Source organism: Platichthys flesus, chromosome 3 (assembly GCF_949316205.1).
Source record: "Platichthys flesus chromosome 3, fPlaFle2.1, whole genome shotgun sequence".
NCBI classification, from domain to species: domain Eukaryota; kingdom Metazoa; phylum Chordata; class Actinopteri; order Pleuronectiformes; family Pleuronectidae; genus Platichthys; species Platichthys flesus.
The window spans coordinates 4,027,818-4,044,095 of NC_084947.1; the positions used below are offsets into that span (position 1 = coordinate 4,027,818).

The window sequence follows — 16,278 nt, forward strand, 5'->3', positions numbered from 1 at the left end:
TGTGGGTGTCCGTGGAAACTGGCTGACGATAACAACGCTGGAACTTTCGGGGGAGGATTTGTGCCCTGACGTCTAAAGTCTTATTTTCACTGAACACGTGGAAATTGGTATAATCATCTTTCTGAGTGTTTTATTTGAACTTTCTCATTAACATATTCACTTAATTAAAGAAAAATCAAAACATTACAAAAATCCCAAACACTGAATTAATCACGTTTGATTCAAAGATACCAAACAGACTAGAGTGTAACGTTGTATTGTGAAAAATATAGATGTTTTTTGGGGGTGGGAATTATTTATTTGTTTGATGATTCTGAGTCCTGGTATCCGAGGAGCACATCAGACGGTGATGTCACCTCTGACAAGAAGCACGCTGTCATATAATGATGCTGCATACTTTATGGAAACTTTTTGGAATGGGTGGGCGTAGATGACCGTACACGTCAAGTATATAAAGTCCAGTTTATACGTGAAGATATGTTGTGTGTCACTTTGCATGTAAGTGAATCTGCTCCCGTCGTCGCTATGGATTTTAAACTCTTGGAACTTCTAAGACACTGTGGTAAATATCTTTATGATTATCAATAAGTTTATTGTTATTTAATGTGTTAACTGATACAATTTAATATTAAATAGTTCAGTTTAAATGTTCTGTGAGAATAAGCGTCACTTTTTATTTTCTATTTGAATTATGTTTTATGCAAGCTTTTATCCACACGTGTGTATTTTTTCGTGAATCTGCAGATCTATAAATTTGGATAGAGTATAGAGAAGATAATGATGTTGAAGGAATTCCATTTGATCTGCATTTACTACGTATTGTTTATGTTTCCTATTTTACTTTTAATTGACAACTGTCAAAACATGGTTGTAACACTGATCTGATGACATACTGTTTCCTGTGCGTTTGCACAGGAAACAGTATCTTTATCTATCTATCTATCTGTATCTCTATTTCCTTTTATTTCTCTCCCCGGTTTGTTTTGTTCTTCCGTTATATTTCTACAACCACTTGCATCTTTAATTTGGTTTGTTAATTCTTAAGGTAAATGCTGAAGGGGGACTGACACCTTTAGACTGAATACGTCTACCTGCAATAAACTAATTAAAAAAAGCAATATCCACTTATTAATAAGGAACAGGCAAAGATGAAAATCTGAAAACTTAAATAATCACATTTTCTACAAGATCTGTGAGTTTTGCTTTTCTATCCTCCAATCCCTTGCAAGTTTCTCAATCTCTCTAGATTTAAATTCAAAATATGATTTTAAGATCAACTAGTCAATAGTTTCAGATTAATAATCAGGCTTCTTCCTTTATCATTTGGAGCATCATCAAAAATAGATCAATCACATAGTAGTTCTTTAAATCGCAGTATTTTTCAGATAGAATCAATTGGTATTAAAAAATTAGTGTTTTTTTTACCTCATATTCTGTGTTACACTCGAGTCACATGTCTCCTCTTTATCTTTGTTCAGTTTTCGTCTACATAATCCTGGAACTGCAGTGGAGGCCTGTGTTTTCTGCTCCAGCTCACAAGAGCTGCAGTGAGTTACCCAGCACCGTCTCTCTCTCAAAGCTGCTGCGACATGAAGCCAAAGACCTACTGAAGCACTATGTAAGTCTCATACTGTATATCTACAGGTTATATATCTCCTGTAATTTTAATGTGTTTGAGTTGTGGGGACATTTTGCACCAGATATTTTATTTTGGATCTTGCACAGCTGTTGATTTGATATCTGACAAAATGATCATACAGATATTTTTCTTCTTTGAGCTCCTTCCTCCACCGCTTCCTTTGAGCGATTATATTTAAAAAAAAAGACCTAATCTGCTTTTGTAATAACGAAGCTGCAGCTCATATCTTTCTTCTCAGGAAGTCAGATTAAAATACTACAGCAAACGCTAATCGAGCAGCTTCTTCAACCCAGACTCAGCAGGGGAGCCGCTGGTGCTTTTGTTTTTATTGCAACAGAACAAACGGATGAACGTTCTTGAGATGTTTTGTAAGAAATTAATTAATATTGTAGTTTTAAATAGACTTCAACAAAATAAACACCTCTTTCAGCTGCAACATACATGACACAAAAACGTATTTTCATCTCAAAGAGAATCTGTGGAATAGTCTAAGTAGAAAAATAGAAATTATTTTTTTACCTTTAAATTTGAATTATTCTATAATTAATTCAAATGATGTCCTTTACACCTGAATTTCTCATAAGATTTTTACTTTTATTTGCATTTTACAATCACCACTCAAACTCCATGAACTCATATAAGATCTTTTCTTTCTTTCTTACAGATAACATTTCATGGACCCAGGTCTAATTCCAGCTCAGAGGTGGTTCCTGACTCAACGGTGTCCGGGGTCAACGTGTCTGAGAAGCTGCAGGACGTCTACGTCAAGAACGAGCTCTTCCGTTTGCACGTTTTGAAAGTTGTGCAGCATCACTCAGAAATATTTGGAAACAAAGAACCTGTGGCCGGGCCCCTGTCGCGGGTCAAGGACCGACTCTCACACCATTCATCTAAAGTAGAGCATCTTCTCAAGGGCTTCTTTCCTGGCGTGCCTTTGCCATCGAAGCCGGCCCTGCCGAGGTTGACCGCTGGTCACACTTATGCTAAAAAAAATTATGGATGGCTTGTCCTTGTCAGACTGAGGGACTGGGAAGAACACGTGCTGCAGCTACTGGAGGAGATGAAGAACATGTGTGTCCCGCAGAGGCTGAAACGGCTACTCCACACATTTAACAGTTTACTCTGAAGAACTTTCTCAACACCTGCGATAGTAAAGTGACGTCCCCTGACTGTGTGAATCCACAACTGGAACAAATAGTCCGAAGATTTCCTCCTTCATTTGTCACATGTTTGTGTTAAAGCCCCGAAACCAAGTCAAATATTTATTTGTTTAAAATATGAATTATGTGAATCAAATTACATTTATCGGAATATTTAGATTACATCTTTATATTTATATCTTGAATATGTCTTTATTTTCTAAAAAAGGGCGGAAGTCATTATTCTGATTATTATTATGATGTTTATTGTTATTATTTGAAGGCTGATTCTATGCTTTTTTAATTATATATATTTATATCTATTTTTTTTATTCAGGAGTTCATGGATTACTGTTGTTTATTTAATAATTTATCAGAAAGGAAACAAAACAAAAACATAAGTTGTAAATGCAGCGTCTACCAAAAAAAGCTCATATTACATTTCACCTTTTTGAGTTTACAGATCAAGATGTATAAAACCTGAAGCCCGGAAAATGAATTTGACTGTGTCATAAATATTTTTTGTTATTCAATAAAAACTTTTTCTGCACAAGTCCTCTGCCTACTCATCTAATTATTCTCCTGAATCTCGGAGCACATCCTCAGATGTTGAAGTTAGACAGGTACTCTCTGCAGTGGCCTGAGCACTGGCTCCAAATGTCAAAGGTCAATAAACAGATGCATGTTGTAACTGACAACTAAAATCAGTTTGTGCTGCAGATGTTGTTACTGTAAATGCTTTTCTTTGACTTAAATAGTCTTAAATGACTTGTAAACACTTATTGTCATAAATACAGTGTGTGTGCATTTGTGCATATATATATATATATATTCTTTGCAGGCTGATAATGCAGCCGTTCATATCCCCATTATGACCTCCAACAAAGATGTTATTTCTAATATGGAAAGCTCATCAAATCAGCTGCTAGCTGCAGCTGAAAAGAATGGTATCAATCTTTTCATCAAATTTTTGCAGAGTAACTGGATTTCCCTGAATACCTCAGAAACAGATTTGTTCAATTAGAACTGTGTCCGGATTGACGCGTCTCCCGTGTGACGGTAATTAATCAACTTGCCAAATGAGATAGGGCTCTGATACAATTTCCTAATTACGACAGTTTGTTTTCTCAGCCTTCGCCGATGATTAATTGTTCAGCTCTGGCCATCACTCCCCTGTGAGCGGGCCACAGCGCCGGAGGTGGAGGGAGGAGCTGATAAGAATCAGCTTCACAGAGCTGCAGGCTCGGACTCCAGTCGTTGTGTTGCACAGTGAAACCCAAGGACAGATGGACAGTGCAGAGAAAAGGCCGATAAGTCTGTCAGAGGCTCGTCAGAACAATGCAGGAGAACAGCAGCTCCGTAGCAGAGATTAATGTGAGTCTGGTCCATAAATGAAGTGATGGATTAATGTTCTGTAAGAAGTTCCAATGTCTTGTCCTGTATGAGCCGCAAATGAATCTTTATCGCTGAAACACAAAGTTCCTGAAATTTAAACACTTTGGAAAACATCATTTTGTATGATCCTTCAATTTCTTACAGACGATTATGACTGATTGTTCCAGTTATCTATTTGAACTTTTACTATTGCACCTGAATTTCCTCACCTTTAATAAACATGACTTAAGTTTGCTCATTTAGAGGTAGAAACGAAAATGATTGGTTATTGTGTGTTTTCTTCAACTAAATTTTAACAGTAAGCTTCTTGAACAAACCTTAAAATGCATGTCTTTATTGTGGCCTTCGCTTATCCATAGAACTGGCTGCAGTGTATATGCTTCCCCCATGTTCGTAGATGAGACATGGACCAAACTAAAAGGTCAAAGTACACGTCAAATTTGATATTTGATCCAAGTTTTCACTTTTCCCCTAAGTTTAATTTCAATTAGTTATGTGATGCTTTAAAAACGGTGAAACGTTATGATTGAAAGCCGATACTAATGTGCGATTGTTCCAGCACAAGTATAGGCGGGACCTAGACCGTTGCGATAGCCACTGTGCAGACTCCAGCTCCCATATCCGTGATATTTTTGGCTTCAATTCTGGATGGTATGAGGAAGTAGATATGCATCATCGTATATATTTTTAGTCCATGTGGTAAACTACAAATTACCCCAGTGTCAAACTAGCGTTTACATTATGGCAACATTTAAAAAAATGATGAATTTATGTCATAAATTCATAAATACAACTATTAACCTTAAGTGATTTTATTTCACAGTCACTTTTATTAAATAGCTGTTCCATATGCATGCACTATACACAGACCTAACGACACATTCTCTGCTGCTTGAAAATATTCAACGAAACATTTAAACAGCTGTTAAATGTTCCCAGTTTAAAAAATGAGGGCTACTGGATGAAATGAACTGGTTTGAAGCTAGTCCTGATGGATGAGCTGCCTGCTATTACAACCTGATGATCATCACGGATGAACGTATGAAGCATTCTATGCACTTATGAAGTGTAAATAATCAAATCACATATAGAATTTGTCCATTATTTGTCGAAGCTGGTCTCGGATTTCTTTCCTTCCTTTGCCACTATGATGCAAAATTATCCAAGACAGCAGCAGTTCATGTGTAGAGAGTCTCTGCTCCAAACAGCCTGAGGAGTCCCACCAGGAGGCTTCATGGGCCCAGTGCTGCTCCTGTAAGTCCGTCACTCTGGAGGAGATGCTCATACGGGGAGAAGCTCTGGAGGACTCTCTCCGTAGCAGTACTTTGCTTGAGGATTTCTGTAGGTGTTCTCGTGTTGAACACTCTGGACGAAAGAAACAAAGGTTAAAACATTTCACAAGTTTAAGTTTGTGTTTGTTACAATGCAGACATTTTTTAAATTATAAAACAGCATATGTTAGAATATTTATAGGTGGTTGATTTTTGAACAGCAAACCAAGAAGAATTTAAATAAAACATTCAATCAACTCTAGAAACAATAAAACACTGATCTTGGAACACTGCTCTCATCAAATCTAACAGGGGATTTAGAAAAAGTTAATATTCTGAATTTTATAAGCAGTTAATATTGAATACTGAGAATAACAATGAAGCCTCAGAAGAATAAATGTGAACAGATATTTTAATCTCCAGAGAATTTAATCATTAACTGAAATTATAATACTCGACTGCAGCAGTCATACTTCTGAATTAAATACATTAATTTCTTTCTTTAGAGCTACTCATCTATATTACTATGGCAGCTTGTGAAAAGTACATTATGAAAAATAAATGAGCAAAATAGTGACTGTTCATTAACAGATAAGTGAGACATATGGTTGATTATCTGTGGGACAAAAATCTTCATCCCTGAAAAGAATGGAGGACTTTTTAAATCCTTCTGTCTCATCACATACTTGAGAAGACGTTCTACACTTGGCCAGGCAGAGCTCAAAATGATCCTCCACAGCGGTGAAGAGATTCTGGAAACCGTCGGCTGCTCGATTCAGGAAGTGCTCGAGCAGAGGTTGCTGTAGGAGATAAGAGAGGGTGCATGTGTAAAATATCAGTTTGCTAATTTTTTTTGTCTTTTTTCAAAACAAGATTCAACTTCTTGAATTTACAGATCATCTTTTCAACTTGGATAAACCCTGAAGTCTTGCAAAATTGACATGTGTCTGATTGCATTAACAAACCAAGTCCCTGAACATCCTTGATGTGACGGATGAGATACCTTATCAGGCTGCAGACAACACGACACGCAATACTCGTAGATGCTACAGCAGCCATTGGCCAGGCAGCTTTTACAGATGTACTGCCTGGAGCTGGGCGCATTGCCGTTGCAGCAGCCGTTAACCAGCAAGTCTTTTCTCTCGCAGACGTAACCTGCAAAACATTAACACAAATCAGCATGTGCGTGGATCGAAGGGAACACAACTTTTGATGGTAGAGAGCTGGATTACTCACCAAGTTCGTCTGTGAGCAGCGTCTTGCCCTGGATGGAGTTCCTGCACTGAGTAATCTGTCGGCTGCTGTTACCAAGGTTGAATCGAACCTTCCAGGGGATACGATGGTCTGAGTCTCGGACCTCTAGGAGAGTGCGGTCCCGTATGGTTCGTTCCTCCTGCACAAATTCACACAGGGAGGTCGTGTGAGGTCATGAAAACAGAATTTAAAGTGCAGACATAAAACATTGACAACGATAGACAAAAGCTTCTGAAGGAGCAGAAAGTAAAAATGGCCACTGCTTCCTGGTTCATTACCACCTCAGCATTTATCAAGAGCCAATAACATAGTAATACATTGGTACTTTGCATGTGCCAGACCATAGAGGTCATTATAAAAAACAATTTAACTTTTATACTTTGGCCAAGGAGGTTATGCGCTTGTCTGTTGGCAGAAAAACTCAAAACATCCTTTAACCAAGTTTCCTTGAGGGTCAGGGAGGATATCTGAAATTGTTATCACCTTCTTTAACATTGAAAAACTAAATCAGACGTGTTTTCAGAGAGTGATATTTACAGGGGTGTGAAATGTGCAGATCCAAATAAAAAATGGATTTCATGAGTTTTTAATGTTTTGCCATAAAGGGATTGTGGCACTCTACTGGTTACCACTGTAGTTTATATTTGGGATATCATACTGTTTAGCTTCATATCTTTATGTGGTGATGAAGATCTGATTCAAGGCCCTCTCCCCTCTGACACCATTTTAATCTCCCTGCCACACGTGCCATGTATAAATACACACATCCTCCTGTCATTGCACATTCACTGTGACATTCTTTTTTTGTGTAACATCTCAGAAGATTGAGAAAGTTGTACAGCTCCAGGATCCCTTGCACATCCCATGATGTATCGAGCATCTCCTACACCTCTATCACCAGCCGGTGCAGGAGGTGCGGTGGTGGTGGGGGGGCTTCTCTACCTGTTTGAGTGTGCTGGTGAGGAAGTAGATGAGAGACAGTCCGAAGACGACCCCCAGCACCCAGCGCTTCCTCAGTAGCCGCCGCAGCACCATCATCATAGCATGGCTTGGTCGCGGAGCCTCCAGGGGGCTAGTTAGCTTCAATCTGACAGCCGACCAGAGGCGTTGTATCCGGACAGCATCCACGCAGTCGTGCTAGCTAACCCATGGTGCAGGCTGGGTCACTCGGCTGTGGTAAACACGTCTCAGCGGCTAAGCTAACATCACAAAAGACTGCTTTGTTGGAACTGCTAGCTAGCCGAGTTAGCATTAGCTCCCTTTCCTCAAGTGAAGTTAAACTATGTTATTGTTAAAACAAGACAAATAAAGTGTAACGAAGTCCAGTGGCGTGTTTTCGTGTCGTTTAAAGATAAAACTAAAAGTCCGTTTCCAGAGACTGTGACGTGCGGGCAGAGGAAAGCCAGCAAAACACACTCCCAACACGGAAGTGGTTCGGCGGGGTCGGGGCCGCTGATTGGTCGGCTACGCGCACCGCGGTGACGTCATACAGGAAGTGTCCGGCGAAGACAAGGCAGCTTTTCTTTTTAATGATGAGGAGAGAGAAGGAGCTTTTCACGTAACCGATTCAGGTAAAACATTAAAACACGTCTTTACAGATTACCACAAGAAACGCACACACACAGACACACACGTGCATGAATAACAGGTGTGTCCGTGTTGTGTGTCTGTAGGGCTGCACCTTGCGGGGATGAGCACTGGGCCATGCAGAGGAGACACAGCAGCAACACGGATGGCATGCCCTCTGAAAGGTGGGTCAGCTGGCTCCTCACAGGGCAGCGGCTGGTTCTCCTCCTCTGGGTCTTATACCAGAGTGTTAGTGTCATATGTGAAGAAGAGGTTAAGATAAGTTGGGGTAGGATAGGATAAGATAAGACAATATAATATATGATAGGAGGATAAGATAAGTTGGGATAGGATACTATAGGATAGGATAGAATAAGATAATATAGGATCGGATAAGATAAGTTAGGATAATATAGGATGGAAATAAGATACGATAAGGTAAGTCAAGATAAGATAAAAAAAGATAGAATACAATAAGACCTGTATTGTTCATCGATTGAGGTAATTCACAATCAACGGAGCATCACAAGGGGAAAGTGTTGTAAGAAATAACTATAGAAATACTACTCTCAATGAAAATGGGAATACTACAAGATAAAAAAGATAAAGGATAAAGGTTGTGTAATTGAGTTCCCTTCCAAAATAAATGTTTTCCCAGTTTGGAGACAAAGAACCAGACCTCACCTCTATCAAACTCCATTGTGGCTGATTGTATTCTGCCCATTCAGGAGCCGAAGCCAAACTCTAGGATCCGAGAGCAGCCTTGATGAGGGAGGTGTCTTCGACTGCCTGAAGCCCGACTCAGCCGTCTCCCCCCAGCAAATCTTCTCCGGCCTTGTGGGTGTCCCCTCCGGTTCTGTCTCTTCCGCCCAGTTCCAGGCAGCCGGCTTAGTCCTGGGCTCTCCCCCTGAAGTTTTTATCCAGATGACCGCATCATCCAGAGAAGAAGGGGGCCCCCACCGCACTGAGGGTGGATCCTTTCTCTCTCGCCCGCCGCAGCACCACCATCACCACCACCATCACCACTTCCACCACCAGGCGCTGCAGCACAGGACGTCCTCTCTGCTCCAGCAGGCCGCCACGTCGGCCGGCTCGGAGAGGCATGGCTCCAGGGAGGAGGGCCAGGAGGACCCGTCCACGCCGGGACCAGCCCTGTCCGAGCTGAAGTCGGTGGTCACCTGGCTGCAGAGGGGTTTCCCCTTCATCCTGATTCTGCTGGCTAAAGTCTGCTTTCAGCATAAGCTCGGTAAACCAGCCTGTAGAGCAGAGAACAAGTGCTACTACCAGTGTGTAGTTGTGCACCACTTACAACTCCCTATGTCTGGTTTAGTGATGATGTTGCTTCTCTCATCCGCAGGTATCGCTGTGTGCGTGGGGATGGCCAGTACTTTCGCTTATGCCAACTCCACATTCAGGCACCAAGTGTCATTACGGGTAAAAAGCAATACAATATTTTAACTGCTATAACTGATATTTTTTCAACTTTGACAAGACCTTTGCTGACACTGACCCTGAACACAAGTCCATGGTGTAGCGATGAGAACTACCTACACTGCCAAAGTTTAATTTGTTGAGCACATTGACCGTTTCCCCTTCGCTAACATGGAGGAGGCGGGATCTATGACATATACGGCAACAGTTGTAATTTACAAACACAGAGGGAGAAATCACACAATTCACATTCTACGATCAAACGTCAACATTATAAATCTTTGAGGCGAGCCTGGTAATTGGCTGAAAAAAGAATGCATCTGAAAAGTTGTGTTAAAACTTTGTTTATAGCAACAATAAACACGTATCCCTCTCGACACGGGAAGTCTTTCCTCTCATAGTCTGATGGTTTTGTGTTAACATGACCACAACATAATATTAGAGGATATTCTGCCTAAAATGATCCCCATTATATGTCATAAATATGTTTAGGTTTGATTTGTCTTCCCCTCATCAGTTTCTATTTTCATTAGCTGTGCTGCTCTCTAGTGTAATGCACCAGACAGTCTTGTAATCCATTACACAATGTGTCTGTTTTGTTTTACCAGGAGGAACGTTCTGTTATTGTTGCTCTTTGGATCTTAATGTTCCTCTCAGGGAATATATTCTATATCTACTACACGTTCAGCCACGAGGAGCTGCACAACAGGTACAGTGTGGTTTTTATAGTCGCTTTGTTTTTCTTTCCCAGCCATCGTATGATTTCAATTGATTTAATGACTTAATTAGGTTTTTCCATTCATTCTCTGTTGTGCAAGTCATTTTGTTTTTACTTCCATTTCCTTTAGGGAGTCTTTCTCTTCTTGTTTGGTCTTGTCCTGTGAGTATTTTGTGTTCATTTCATGGTTTTTAGTTTTTAACTTCATTTTTATTAACATTTGTTTTGCTGTTGTTCATTGTTCATCCACCCTGAGTGAAATCACCAGATTTTCCAATAACAGATCATCTAGATGTGGTTATATTTTCTCCTCCAGCCTTATATTTGCCAAGCCCAACCTCAGCAGCTTTGACTTCTTCGACCTGATTTGGGCTGTGGGCATCACTGACTTTGTCCTGAAGTATTTCACCATCGGCCTGAAATGCTTCATCCTCTTTTTGCCCAAGATTCTGCTGGCGTTCAAATCCAGGGTAAGAAATCCTCATTCATCCCTCTGACCCTGAGCACGTCCACAGAAAATCTGTTCTTATAAACTAAGATAAAGATCTGTGGATTGCCCCTTTAAAATGCAATCTTGATAGACTGGCATAGATGATGTTTTTCAGGCTAAACATTTACTCGGTCGCAGTAAAGTTCACTGTCAAAGTTGTGAAACTTTATTCATAATTTACGAAATAGGAAATTTGCTCAGCCACGAGGAAATGCTCCGCAGAGTGAAGAAAGTGCTGAAGGGTCACAGTGTGAAGCTGTTTTGTATTCATAAGGTTTTAAATGGGCCTCCTTAGGTGAGCTTGTGCATGTCTGTGTGCATTGTTCTGGCCCGAGGCAACAGATTGTGTCTGGAAACACACACACACACACACACACACACACACACACACACACACACACACACACACATACACACACACAGATGCATTTAGACTTCCATACAGGTACAGCCCTGGTGTGTGTGTGTGTTTGTGTGTTTGGCGAGTGACGGGTTACAAAGTATTAGGATTACATTTTCCACTGATAAACAGACCTGCAGGGTCAGAACCACGGCAGCCAGCAACTGAGCTCATTCGCCCTCAAGAGGTTTGCAGCGGTGAGGTCATCCCTCCCCAGAGCTCGACCATTACCTGTACCCTCCACAGACACACACACACACACCCACACACACACACACATAGATATGCTATACACACGTAGAGGATTTGATGGCTTCCATAGATACATGTTGAGTTTTAGGAAGTCTCAGATTTCATTTCATAGAGTCTGTTCTGAACTCCACAAAGTCACAATCAGTCATAATAGACCTGTCTTCTTCATTAGTGGATCCAACCAGCGATACACTTATGATCCTACTTCTGCAGTCAGCATGAGTCTACACAACACAGACACACACACAGAAGTTCCATGACCTCTTAGGCTTGTATTTACTGCTTGTGTTTAATCTTATTAATGACGTGTTTAAGATTATTCATTGTTGAATTTAAACATTCATGGCTGGAAGATCTTTCTTTTAATTTATGGTTATTTTGGACTTGGTCTGTTCTATTGGCCTCAAACAAAGACTGTTTATAAAAATGGTTGTAGACACCTGAACAAAAAAGGAAAAGATGGATTAACAAGTGATTTCTGTGTTGATCAGGATATGGAAATTGGAGCCAACATTTTAAAAACTCAATTACGTCCCCAAAGTAAAGATGAAAATGTAAAGTTGTGTTATTGTGCTGTGGTGGAGGAGATTAAGCAATCAGACAAAGTAATGAAACCAAATAAGTAGGAAACCACTCAAGCACGGCCTGAAGTGCAGCTTACTCAGACTCCCTGGCTCGAGTCCAGGCTTCAGATTTGACTGTTTTTGCGTGGGCGTGATGGGCACTGTGGGATACGAGGCCGAGGGGACAATAAGGAAGATGAATTAAGCACGAGCGGAGGTCTTCCTCGCCTACCAACCTGGCTGCTCGTGGCTCTTTACCCACAGTCATCCATCTTTGTCAGCTGCCATCCAGGAAGTCATTATGCAGGCTGGGATGCCACGAGACCAACGGGGAATCAAGTTTGCTTTAATTTCGGCAGCCCCCTTTTTTTTTTTACCAGCGTCCCAAATCACTTTGCGGCAGAGTGGGTCTTAGCGAGAAGTTGATTTCTTCTGTGTGATTATGGATGGGAGGGGAGGTCCGCTAAAGGCAGCCGGGGAGGCCCCCGTAGGGCTGGGTTTAATGTGGGCGATGGGTAGCAGGTGGAAAGAGCCGCTGCCAGTTTCCCTTGCAGAGTGGGGAAATTGCCTGTACCGCTGTGAAACTGTGGAGCTCTGGACAGCCGCCATGTTTGGGCTGGAGGCGTGCTGTTTTAAGCTTTTAATACTGCACTGCTCTTGACTAGATAGAAGAGTGCCCCGAAGCTGTTCGGCTCTCTCAGCTTCTCGGACTCTTAGTGAGTGGATCAGAGGAAGAACACGTTGTTTAAATATTTCCATTTATTTGAAACTTGGGTCCAATTCTTCTCTGTTTTGTAGTTTCTCCTTCAAAAACACTGCCTTTCCAAATATTTAGTTGGCACATTCACATAACTGCCATCTGCACATGGGCACACAGTTTGATTAACGCTTCTAAAGTGGCCTCAGCAGCTATTCCTGTTTCTAATTGTGTGTGTTTATCCAGGGTAAGTTCTACCTGCTGATCGAGGACCTGAGCCAGCTGTTCAGGGCGCTGGTTCCCATCCAGCTGTGGTACAAGTACATCATGGGAGAAGACCCGTCTAGCAGCTACTTCCTGGGAGCCACGCTCATCATCATCTACAGCCTCTGCAAGGTAATCACAGAACCAAACAGGCACAGTTATCTCACCAGAAACATGGCAAGCATGGCAGATGTCAGAGTAAGACTTTCTCTGACATCTGATGGAGGAAAGGTTCCTGTTGAGAGAACGGAAAAGGAGAAGAACCAGAATGGAGAGTGGAGCTCCATGAAAGTGAGGAGTTCAGAAGAATGATTAGGAATCGTCCTCTGGTGACCAAATTCTATGAATATTTTAATTGAATTTAGTTGTTGTCTCGCTGTGACAAATATGAACTGAGTTTCCCAAGACAATAGCTACAATGATAGCTACTGAGCAAACCATTAGTTCTAACGAAACAGTACTGCAAGTCTTTCAAATTCATTTTGAAAAACAAATTAAAAAACAAATTAATTATATTTAGGCACATTTCCTGAAATTTGTGGTGAAGGTGGTTGACGAGCTCCGTCAAAAAAAACGTTGGCCTGGATTTTGCACACAGGAAGTTGTGATGTGGCAAAAGTGACGCACAACAACAAGTATGGTCCCCTCCCCTCGGCTGAGGGACCTGTGGGAGATTGAAGAAGACGGGAACCCACAGTGAGGTCACAGCAAAGCCACTCACTCATCAAAGAGGAACCTGAAAGTTCTTGTAGGTCCATGACTCTTGTTTTGAAACAGTCACATCATTGTGTGGGAAGCAGAAATAGTGAAACTGTTTCAGTGGAACTCGGATGAATGAATCTCTGAATGATTATTTATAGTTACACACGGACACTGACATACATTTAAAAACGTGTTATGACAACTGCAGATCTGTATTTTTTTTATACACCAGTGATTCAGTGTATGTAGTGGTTGATGACCAGTTGAATGAGGGGGGTGGGGGGGGGGGGATCAGGCCACATTACTGTTAGACCTCCATGAGGTGGATATTTGGTTTTCAGGAGTCCAAGCAGCTGTTGGATGGATCTATATGACATTTTGTACAGTTGTTGTTCATGTTCCCTTTTTGGATTAAGTTTTATATGTCGCTAACTTTGTCCTCTTTGTTTTGCAGTCCTTTGACATCTGTGGACGTGTATCAGCCATATGTAAAGCCGTGGCTGTGCTTTGCAGCTCCCAGGTCAGATTCTCACTCTTTTAATTTATTCCACATTTGAGGACACATAGACAAAGATGTGCACAATTTGCATTGAAGGTTTTAATAAATGTTTGATCCTTAAACTTGTTGTTTATTCATCCAGAGTTATGGAATGAGGGCCGGCAATCAGCAGTGCAGCGAGGCGGGGGATGTCTGCGCCATTTGTCAGGCTGATTTCAAAGATCCCATCGCCCTTCTCTGTCAGGTAAAGAGTTGATAACACTGATTAGAGCAAGGTGAAGAATTAGAAATATGATTAAAACTGAAAGATAGAAATTAAAAAAAAACGTAGGCTGTAAAATAGTGTCTAGTTGTTGTGTCTCTGGTTGAATGTTTTTCTCTAACCTCTGACACTGACTTCTGAAGTACATATACAATGATTCCTAACGTGTAGTTATCAAACTCTTATGAGAGAGAAATGTGTGAAGCTTGATGTTTCATAGTTTAAACATCAACAACTTAATCATAAATAACTGTAAATAAAATACAACCAAATATATAAAACTTACAAAGAAATTCTTAGTTTTTTCCGTAATAGAGAATTTTTTTATATCTGCAAATATAAACACTGATACTGATGCGTTTTTTTAATTTTTAGCATCCAAACAATAAATGAGTCAGGCTCTAGTATCAGCTACTGAGTCTGTAACAGTCTATATTTTCTGCCAAAGCATTTACAACTGATTCTAAGAGAGAGAGACGTTATGTTGTTTGTGCAGCACGTGTTCTGTGAGGAGTGCCTGTGCCTGTGGTTCGACCGGGAGAGAACGTGTCCACTGTGCCGCTCCACCGTCATCGAGACCATGCGCTGCTGGAAGGACGGCACCACCTCGGCTCACTTCCAGATATACTGAGCCGTGACCACGTGATGGACGGTCTCCCGCAAAGATGCAGCCGTGCCGTGACACAACGCAGAAGATGGTGTGTCGTGTTTCTCTGTTTTGGTAATTCTTAAAATCAGGTCTTAGCGCAATGGCAGTAACACACACTGCAGGTGGTGGTTTTGATCTGGGAGGCAAGTTGAGCATCACATGAAGCTGCTGGTAGGAGCCACGTGCTTTAACAGAGCTGTGCTGTTGTGGCAATAGTCCCATTTATCTGTACACGTTGACTTAGCCTCTGTTATAAATTTGTTTCACATTTTAAACATGACAAGAGTTGTTAATGTAAATAATCACAGCAAACATAGATTTGTTCTTATTCTTATTGATTTTATCGTGTATAAATCGTGCCTGTATAACTTTCTTTATTAATATATCATTTTGATTTGGTATATAATTTAAATGTCTGCCATATTTATTTGAACAAAAGGGGGAAATGTCTCACAAAAGATTGCAAGTAGAAAACAACAGCGAACATTTGTTCCATACGGTTATTTAGATTTTGAATAATGAACATAAGGTGGTGTGTGATTTGTTTTAATTCTCCTAATCAACAGTTCATTGTACTTCGTGCAGATCATTACTTTACGATAACGTTCAGTTATTAATTTACAGTGGGAGTTCATCTGTGAAACTTCATTTCATCTGTGGATATTCTTAACATGTATAATTTCCTTTAGGATAATGTGAACATCTTTTGAATTAAAGCACTTTAGCTCACCATGTCAAGCCCACTTCTTATCCAATTATTACGACACGAGCAGAGAACTTGTTTCAGAAAGATCTTTATTGTCTTGAACTACTTAAAAATCCATATGAAATATTTAAGAAGTATAAATAACACACACTTTATAAAAGACATTACACGTTATATCAGAGAAAGCTTATTTCCAGGAAATCACAGACAGCATCAACAGTAAAGCTTCCAATGCACAGGTCCTTTATCATAGAAAAGCCACTTAACACGGCCCCCAACAGAGAACGCTACAGAATAACAACATGTGTAAACATCATGTAAACACTGTAGAAAACACCCATAGAAACATTCATCCTCTCGTAATATTTGCACTTACAGTAT

The 16,278-nt window shown here is 40.6% G+C and overlaps 3 protein-coding genes across 3 annotated transcripts; 2 read left to right on the forward strand and 1 right to left on the reverse strand.

Moving 5' to 3' along the window:
* Window positions 1–1,432: 1,432 nt before the first annotated feature.
* On the forward strand, window positions 1,433–3,001 carry LOC133950694 (uncharacterized). The gene is made up of 2 exons (XM_062384787.1): window positions 1,433–1,618; window positions 2,304–3,001. Exons 1-2 carry the CDS (start codon window positions 1,454–1,456, stop codon window positions 2,763–2,765), a joined length of 627 nt encoding a protein of 208 aa, XP_062240771.1. The 5' UTR covers window positions 1,433–1,453; the 3' UTR covers window positions 2,766–3,001.
* A 1,979-nt stretch (window positions 3,002–4,980) lies between these two features.
* Window positions 4,981–8,095, reverse strand: spring1 (SREBF pathway regulator in golgi 1). The gene is made up of 5 exons (XM_062382094.1): window positions 7,641–8,095; window positions 6,681–6,837; window positions 6,448–6,599; window positions 6,131–6,244; window positions 4,981–5,538 (listed from the first exon to the last, which is right to left on the reverse strand). The coding sequence occupies exons 1-5, from the start codon at window positions 7,737–7,739 to the stop codon at window positions 5,455–5,457; spliced, it is 606 nt and encodes a 201-aa protein (XP_062238078.1). The 5' UTR covers window positions 7,740–8,095; the 3' UTR covers window positions 4,981–5,454.
* A 39-nt stretch (window positions 8,096–8,134) lies between these two features.
* Window positions 8,135–15,917, forward strand: rnft2 (ring finger protein, transmembrane 2). Its single transcript, XM_062382093.1, has 10 exons — window positions 8,135–8,269; window positions 8,372–8,449; window positions 8,993–9,510; window positions 9,622–9,698; window positions 10,304–10,404; window positions 10,730–10,883; window positions 13,062–13,211; window positions 14,236–14,301; window positions 14,423–14,524; window positions 15,039–15,917. The coding sequence occupies exons 2-10, from the start codon at window positions 8,403–8,405 to the stop codon at window positions 15,171–15,173; spliced, it is 1,350 nt and encodes a 449-aa protein (XP_062238077.1). The 5' UTR covers window positions 8,135–8,269; window positions 8,372–8,402; the 3' UTR covers window positions 15,174–15,917.
* The last annotated feature ends 361 nt before the right edge of the window (window positions 15,918–16,278 follow it).

What these genes read in the sequence shown, in the direction of transcription:
- LOC133950694 (XM_062384787.1), top strand. Translation starts at nt 1,454, where the DNA reads ATGTCTCCTCTTTATCTTTGTTCAGTTTTCGTCTACATAATCCTGGAA. An exon ending in AAGACCTACTGAAGCACTAT is followed by an intron (nt 1,619 to 2,303) that starts GTAAGTCTCATA and finishes TCTTTCTTACAG; the next exon opens with ATAACATTTCATGGACCCAG.
- spring1 (XM_062382094.1), bottom strand. Translation starts at nt 7,739, where the DNA reads ATGATGATGGTGCTGCGGCGGCTACTGAGGAAGCGCTGGGTGCTGGGG. An exon ending in TCACCAGCACACTCAAACAG is followed by an intron (nt 6,838 to 7,640) that starts GTAGAGAAGCCC and finishes GAATTTGTGCAG; the next exon opens with GAGGAACGAACCATACGGGA. An exon ending in AGTGTAGAACGTCTTCTCAA is followed by an intron (nt 5,539 to 6,130) that starts GTATGTGATGAG and finishes TCTTTCGTCCAG; the next exon opens with AGTGTTCAACACGAGAACAC.
- rnft2 (XM_062382093.1), top strand. Translation starts at nt 8,403, where the DNA reads ATGCAGAGGAGACACAGCAGCAACACGGATGGCATGCCCTCTGAAAG. An exon ending in CACGAGGAGCTGCACAACAG is followed by an intron (nt 10,405 to 10,729) that starts GTACAGTGTGGT and finishes TTTCTCCTCCAG; the next exon opens with CCTTATATTTGCCAAGCCCA. An exon ending in CTGTGCTTTGCAGCTCCCAG is followed by an intron (nt 14,302 to 14,422) that starts GTCAGATTCTCA and finishes TTATTCATCCAG; the next exon opens with AGTTATGGAATGAGGGCCGG.